The following is an 8486-nucleotide window of genomic DNA, read 5'->3' as shown; positions in this document are numbered from 1 at the left end:
TAAAACATGAACTTAAGAAAACAATCAAACAATGTAGTACTAAAGTGCACAAGCTTTATGTACATGGTAACAGTTGGTAGGCAGTAAAAAAAATATCATATTCTTTTATTTTTTAAATAAATTAAAAATCAAACAGTACATTTTCTTTATGACATGTTTTCAGACAAAATGGTCACTGATAATACATGTTAAGAAAACGCATTCAAACACATTTATGTTGCATAGAATTACTTCAACAGAACCTATGGGTTTGGTAATAAAACAAGGTTGGCACAACAAGTATTTTCTGTAAAACCAACCACATGTCCCTCTCATGAAATATAGGCTATACTGTAGATACATATATATATGTATTCATATACATATACTTGTTTCACCCTCTTTTTATTTGTCAAACGGTATGAGCCCAACTGACATCTTGACTGAATGTCTACCGTTGCTTCCTCTGATAGGAACTGGGCTTGAGGTTGCAACACCTCTCTATGATATGCTTTAACAGTAAAGACTGGCTGTAGAACTGGGAGTACAGTGTGTATTCACCTGATGGCGCTGCACTTCACAATGATGCATTGCGGTGTTAACACGCGACACCCTAGAGCAATGCATCAGTAGTCCATTGTACTCCAGCTTTGGCCCATGGCCCTCTATGCATCAGAATGGTTCTGGGCCCGTTCGGTATTACTGGGCCACGCAGGGCCATAGCGCTTTGGTCCGAGGCAGTGAGACAGGCTGGTTCACTGTGTTGCAATAGTTTCTGGAGTCACTGACACTGAGCAAACAGCATACAACAAGTGGTTGTTAAAGGAACCCACAAAAAAAGTACTGTTTCTGAAAACAGGTTTGGAACCACGGACAAAATGAGGAACTGGGAGATTTTACAGCCCTCCCCCCACCCTCTTTTTTCTTTGATCTTTGAGACAAAACACAGACAACGTGCAACAACTGTTATACACACACAGAACACAGCCAGACTGTGGTGAAACACCAGCTAGAGGCCAGGGGTGCCTCCAAGTGACACGAGAGAGGGGTGTGGGGGGCACACGGAGGCTGTTCCAAAGAGAGATGACATTCTTTGTCAACTGTAACTATGTCAACTACAACATCTCTACAATGTTTACCTTGGTGAAACTAAGATCAGGCTCTGAAGGCCTATATACAGTATGTATGTATTCTCCTTATACATGAGTCAATTGTGCTCCTATAGGTCCACATTCACTGTACCTGCATAACACCATTCTAGAGAACTGCATAACACCAGAACCTAATGGACCAGATTGTCTGTGCTCCACTCATAGCATCAACTCTTTACATAAAATATGGATTATTTATTTATTTACTCTAAATGAAGCACTATGGCTGTAGAAGTGGACAGCTCATAAAATATGTCATATGATATTTCCTCTTTGATAAAACTCTGTTAATAGTCTCATGATAAATAATTCATTTCGATAAAGTGTCATTCTCTGATCTATAATTTCACTGTTAGATATCTACATTTGAATGTACATTTCCATTTGCTGTCAAAGTTATCTGTCTCCCTCTGCAATGCCATTCTCAACCACTAGAGGATACACACATCCTCACAGCATCTCTGCTGTTTCATAAAACCAACTGTATCTTCTGTAAGATTTCTGTAAGAAACCAACTGCAAGATTTCTTCTCTGTCCAACATTCCAAAACATGACAAAAGTACATCAAAAGAGAGTTGATAGTTATTGTGTCATCGTCAGCATTAGTCATGCATGGTACACAGACAAATCTCAGATGTACTGTAGAAAAACAGGACTAGTTTCCATCAGACATGTGGATCCACTCCCCCACTGAAGGGACCCTGGGGAAGAAAAAGATGTTCTCATGGGATGGAAAAGGGATGTGATGACATCTCTGCTCCCTGGGGGGGGAGGGGTATTGCTCCAGCCTTCTGATTTGGTGCCTTCTGTGAGGTTTGCATATCGTACCACAGGCCCAAGCTAGGAGATGACACAGGAGGGAGGAGAACGAAGGCTTAAGCTGTCCAATATCAGGTGCATATTACGTGCTGGCAGTGTCCGGCCCTCAGATCACGGCCCGTGGTCTGTGTTTTGCTGGGTCTTTTTTTTTCGTCTTCTTCTTTTTTTCCCCAACTAAGACCTAGGTCTAAACATGAAAAAAGCGTGCATTCCTGCTCCTCCTCGCGATCTCTCCGACCTCGCCGGAATTCCAGTCCATTCTTCATCCACTGGCCCCTGACGACTCCTCGCTCAGCGTATTCCCCTCAGGGGTGGGTCTGAGTGGAACTGACCGACAGTTTGTGCCAGCTGACCACTCTCTTCCTCATGTCCACCTTATCCAGCCAGATATAGGCCTCTCCTATGAGCGTCTTCTTCAAAAACTTCCCTCCATTGGACACCAAGAAGAGCTGGGAGAGAGAAGGAGGCGGTCACAGTGGAAGAAAGTTAGACAGGTGGTCAACCAAACCTGCCCGCCCAAACCAGACCATGAGACCAGGTCCCGGTGTCCAGACCTACCTGTAAGGAGTGACCCGTGGGGTTGAGGTTGAACCTGAAGGTCTCGTTGAAGGAGGGCTCGCGGTCATGGCGACACACTCTCGTCTTCTTCTTAATGATCCTCTTCTGAGTGGCCACGTTCACCACGTACAGCTTCACATACAGGTCTGCGGGCACGATACGCACACACACACACACACACACACGCTGCAGCTGACACTGGTAGACACAGCGCACCGTGCACACACACTCGTGTGTGACGTTAGTAGATGGAGTACATAACAGTAGCTGCCACCACAAGACACCTTATACACTCAGTAGTACACACACACACCTGGTAAGTGGTCCGGGCTCTTGAACTTGTAGGTGATGTTTCTACACTGAAGGATCTCCAGGACCAGCTGGTCTCCTTCTGTCTTTACCTCCTTCTTCAGAGCCACCTTGATCTCCCCCATCACTTGGGTCTTACCTAAAAGAGGAGACATGGAGAGAGCGAGCGAGAGAGAGAGAGAGAGAGAGAGAGAGAGAGAGAGAGAGAGAGAGAGAGAGAGAGGGAGAGGGAGGGAGAGAGAGAGCGAGAGAAAGAGAGAGAGAGAGGGAGAGAGAGAGAGGGAGAGAGGGCGAGAGAGGGGGATGGGAATGTGAGGAAGAGAAGGGGTGTATAATTGTGTATCTGTGGTAAGACGAACACACGCAGACTCACACAGACATCAAGAGAAACCCGCGAAACACGGAGTCTCCTACTCTTCTTCTTTGATCAGCCGTGCATCACTGACACACTGCCTGTAGCACAATGGAACCAGGGTGGGCGCCTTCTCTCTCTCCAGTTTCACTGGAACATTCCAGAAACTGCTCACCTAACTTCCTTCTGTGGTTTTAGAACCTGCACTGGTTTACAGCACTGGTGTAAAATGTCAGCTGTCGTGGTAATGACTCGCTGACCCCTGTCTAAGTATCGGTGTCCTGGCTGTTGACTAAGTTGGCTGCTGGCTCTTTGTCATACTGTGTAACTGGAGAAACTGGATGAGAGAAGGGGGACCCAGTCTTAACCATAGATATGATAATGATATTGCATGACAGGCAAGTGATATCCACCACTCTCCCACGGTGGGAAAGAAGTGTGCTTTTAGCATAAGTCACTGATGAATGTGAGGTATTGGTTATTGTTGAGTGACCGTGATTGCATTTCCGACACTCTTTGAATTTATCTCAGGAGAATATTACATCTGTCTTTGTGTATCCATGTGCACAATTGAATGCAGCCAGGGGCGCCGTATAGGGGGGGAAAGCTAGGACGATTCTAAGGGCCCCTGACTGACAGGGGCCCCAAATAATAGAAAAACTAATAGAAATCGTCAGAAAATATAAATATATATTTTCATGGGGCCCAAAATTCCTGGCGGCGCCCCTGAATGCAGCTACCATCTGAATGTTTTTTGGCCATGTTGATGTTATGTCACAGTCTGTCCAACAGAGGGAGACATATGCCCATGGACAGAGAGGGGAGAGGCCTGCCTGCCTGCCTGCCTGCCTCAAAAGTCACAGTAGATTCACTGTCTGTACAGGCTCACATTTTCTGGCAGACCAGTGTGGGAACTGAGTAGTAACAGTGCGATCCACTGCTATTCCACTAACCTTCATTTTCTGGGGTACCCAGTCCTCTGGTCTTGTCAGTCCCATTGGGAATGGTGTTCCCACTGAAAGAGAACACAACCAGACCTTCAGTACGCTAGGCCCCTCATGAGTGATGTAGGGGGTCAGAGGGCTGAGCGGTTAGGGAGTCGGGCTATTAATCAGAAGGTTGCAGGTTCGGTTCCCGGCCGTGCAAAAATGACGTTGTGTCCTTGGGCAAGGCACTTCACCCGACTTGCCTCGGGGGGAATGTCCCTGTACTTACTGTAAGTCGCTCTGGATAAGAGTGTCTGCTAAATGACTAAATGTAAATGTTCAGTATCAGAGGTGTATCATGGGTAGCATGTACTCACATGCGTGGAACCTGGAAGATGGCACTGTCCATTCCGCTGCCCGGCCCGTCATCCCCATCCAGCCCCCCGAAGCCGTCTCCCACCAGGCTGGGGGCTGACGACACCACTGAGCCTGACAGATCGGCCAGCCTATGGCCTGGTCCTGGGGTGGCAAGAGGAAGGGAGATAAAATAGGTTCACGTGAGCAGGTTCATCCAATTTATTCCAACGTCACACTCCATTTCCCAGGATCCATTTCCCTGGCTGACTGGTGTCTCCTCCAATGACTTCAGACTGGCTCTGTTTTAAGTGTCTACCGTGGCTATCCTGCTTCACACCAGAAACTTTACTCAGCTTTACGCCAGAGTGATAGACTCCTGGAACAGGCAGTGTAACAACACAAGTACACTTTCAAAATGAGGTATATTTGACTCAATTAATCCAGTTCTTCAACTCCAGTGGCTTTAGGCAATACATTTCAGCAAACAAAGTAAAGTAAAGCAAGTAAAGCAAAGTAAACTTCACTTCAGATTTTACAGTGTATGTACCTATCATATGTTTACCAGGGGTATTGCTAGAGTATAAAGTGACATTCTAGTTAATATAACCTCGATGTGATGTCCTGCCGAGAATAGTTCTAGTGTGAAACCGTACACTGACAGGCAACTCAGTTCAAATGCAAAATGTCCAAAAGCTCTGTATAATGAATGTAATTATACAACAAGCCTATATTTGACACCGACCTATTCTGATAGGTTACCTCTCGACACGCGTCTTATGGCATATTCAAAGTGGGGTGAAGTGGTGAGGTGGGTGTGAAGTGGAATTATACAAATAATGGCTACACAGCTCCTGTTTCCTGAGAGCTAAAGTGACAGTGAGTTCATATTCTCTCCTTTTAGTTAGACACTTTAAAAGACCTGGATCGTGATATGGTCTCTTAAGCTCAGAAACTACAGCCACTCATTGACTTAGACCCAGGAAGTGGGGTGAACGAGCAAGATGGCTTCCCTCATGGAAAATGTGTGAAGCTATGATCTACATCTGCAACGTGCACTCATGAAATATGCATACCAAACCAAGTCAAATACATTGGTAGACACACAGAATGATGTACAGCTCAAATGAGGTTCCTCGAAAAATGAATGCAGTTATGGAACAAACAGATGTGGAATTAGTATTTGTTTTAAATATTTTTTTTATTGCACTACTGAGTATTGCGAGTCTGTGCGTTTAGTCATCTGTTTCATTGTTCTTCTCCTCTCCTGTTGTCTCACCTTCCCTTGACACTTCAGTTCCTCTCAGCTGACTCCTGTCTTTGCTCTCAGTGGCCGGTGAGTGCAGAGTCAGAGTCAGTGGCCTTTGAACCCCATGTTGTTGTGTTTGCACTTCCTGGTTTGACTGGCCAGTCACAGATGGCGTTTTTGTCCCCATCGTATTAAGGGTGGGAATTGGGATGGGGTAGGAAGGAGGGGGTATATTGTATGCCTTGCTGTGTGTGTGTGTGTGTGTACGTACGTACGTTCTCTCTTAAGGTTCAAATGTCACACACAAACACACACACATACACACACATGCACACACAGACACACACCACATACATGCAACCTCCTCTTCCATCAACTGTCATCGACAGGGAGGAGGGAGACTTCATGCATGGGGAACCACACCATTGGGTCGACCTTTACCAATTTTGCAACAAGGTCAAGGAAGGGTATTTCCTGGATAGACAACCACAGAGTAGTGACTGCTTGCCATCCCTGCTTGGTTTCTAGGTCAGGCTATGAGGAGTCACACGGAGGGGGAGGGGGTTCGACAAACCAGCAGCTTGGGATAGGCACATGATCCCTCCCACTGGGACGAGTTCAGAAGAGTTAGACACACAGGGGCTCAGGGACTTCTAGCGGGTGTTGTTTATACACTGCAGTACATTTAATTCAACTGTGTAGGTTCTAAGATTGTCTATGAGCATTTGTCGTCGAGGTGGAGTGATGCTGTGGCCCCGTTTAGCTTCATACCCTGCAGGCAGCACATTGTCACAGACATTTCGTTATGGAACTAGAGTTTAGACTTTCATGAATACATTATTACGAATTTGGTGTTTAGATCTGGGATTTGAAACACGGGCAAAGGTTTACTTGAAAGCTGCCATGGGTTTACGAGTTAAACAAAATCTGTTTTTTTTCCCCGGAGGAACAGCAAACAAACAAGAGACTAAAGAGGCCTATCGGACCGTGCTTATTCAAATGTGCCAGTCCAAGGCAAAGAATACAAACGGCGAAACGGGACGAGAGGAGAGATCCCTAGAAAGAAGAGGCGAGCATGCACGGGAGAGAGGAAGCATGTCATGGGATAGAATCATCGGGGGAAGGGGCGGGGTTTACTTGGTTGGAGGCGGGACTGTTGGACGGCGGCCTCGGCGGCAGCTATGGCTATCCCAGCGTCCTCCAGGTGGGCCTGCGTAACGCTGCTCTTGCTCTGGCTGCGCGAGGGGCCACGGGAGCGCAGCTGGCCGTCGGAGGAGGACTTGGAGCTGCCTGGACTGCTGTGGGACTTCTCCAGAGGGCTCATTTGCATGTCTGAGAGGGGAGGAGGGGACAGGGGGGGGGGGTGGCGGTGGTGGGAGCGGGGGGGGGACAAAATCAGTCTTTTTAGCGACGAGCAAAAGAAAGCGTGCTACAAGAGCGACCGTCTTTCCTATTGGCGGCACACAAGTCACCTGAGGTCAGTACAAAGTGAATGCGTTCGAGGGAAAAGAGTAGTGGGCACAAGTGGTGTAATTATGTCGGGCAGGTGTCCTTCTGTGATTACATCTCCATGACAACAGGCTACGTCTCTATGAGAACTGAGTGCAAATGAGAATGTGAAAATCACGTTGAACAAAACAACTTAGCCTTTTCCAGCTGCCCTTGTCTAAAGCAAATATATAACAATCTGAAGTAACATTCATCAGAACGACTTGTTTGATAATTGCTCGTTTTTGCTCAAATCGACTTCTGGGATGATGGGTGAAATCGTGAAGGGGTAGACAGGGAAATAGCATCTGGTCTCCTACCTTTCGCTGGGTCAGGGAAAATCCCATGGCTTCTACTCTTGATCACTGAGTTCTTGGGGGAGTCATTAGGCCCTAGTCCCTGGCCCTGTCCATGGTTTGGACCACCCTGTCCCAACCCCATTCCAGGCCCTCCTGTAGATCCCTGGCCCTGGCCCTGGCCCTGGCCCTGGCCCTGGCCCTGGCCCTGGCCCTGGCCCTGGCCTTGACCCTGCCCTGCTCCGGACCCTGGGGGTCCCTGGGAAGCATGGTGGGCTCGGCTGTGCTCGATGCTCTCGCTCTGCTCCTTCAGCGGCAGCCAGCGAGGAGTGTTGTCCAGCTGGGCTGTGTTAGACAGGTCTATCAGCACCTGGAGAAAAGGGAGGAAGGAAGTGCTGAGACAGGAAGGAACTACGGCAGGAAAACAGGCAAACAAGGCTAAGGTAAAGAGAGTGTGGGGAGAGAAGATAAGTGCAAATGTTAAGGTGGATAACGTTAGAGTTAAATTTTGTATGAAAGAAAACAGGATTTACAAAGTGACAGGCATGAAACTCTGGTGTTCATTGGTAGAGAGCGATCAGGCAAAGACTATTAGTCTGCAGTGTTTTGGCAAGTGAAAAAACAGGGTATTACTGTCAATAGCATTCGTGGGGGGAGGGGGGGGGGGAGGGGAATGCTAAGTTTATGCGACATGTAAGCCAGTGTGTGTGTGAGAAACTCACTTCTCCCAGGAAGTCGTTGGACGAAGATCTGTCATAATCCCACACGGTCACCTCCAGGGTCTTCTTCTTAAGCTGGAGCATGGAGGACAGGCCTGTTAGTGACTGGGACTGTGTGTGTGTGTGTGTGTGCACGTGGGAGTGGTCGTGTCTATGTATATCCATGTGTGTGACTGCACGTGCGGATCCAGGTGACTCGAGGTGGCTCTTGTGCCACTCCAATGCCACTTGCTTTTGACGTGGCTTAAAGAGAGGGAGAGTGGGACTGTTTCGAATAAAACCTGAG

The 8486-nt window shown here is 47.5% G+C and overlaps 1 protein-coding gene across 1 annotated transcript in view; it reads right to left on the bottom strand.

Moving 5' to 3' along the window:
- Positions 1-1377: 1377 nt before the first annotated feature.
- The window catches only part of pclob (piccolo presynaptic cytomatrix protein b), a 59666-nt gene continuing 52557 nt past the window's right edge, over positions 1378-8486 (bottom strand). Inside the window, 8 exon segments of the mRNA XM_084671825.1 lie at positions 1378-2398; positions 2508-2653; positions 2821-2955; positions 4122-4183; positions 4472-4613; positions 6835-7029; positions 7506-7851; positions 8204-8275. Coding sequence (XP_084527951.1) covers positions 2255-2398; positions 2508-2653; positions 2821-2955; positions 4122-4183; positions 4472-4613; positions 6835-7029; positions 7506-7851; positions 8204-8275 — 1242 coding nt within the window. The 3' untranslated portion in view covers positions 1378-2254.

This window comes from Hypomesus nipponensis, chromosome 14, assembly GCF_054491055.1.
Source record: "Hypomesus nipponensis isolate SF chromosome 14, ASM5449105v1, whole genome shotgun sequence".
NCBI lineage: Eukaryota > Metazoa > Chordata > Actinopteri > Osmeriformes > Osmeridae > Hypomesus > Hypomesus nipponensis.
This window is presented reverse-complemented; position numbering and strand designations above follow the sequence as displayed.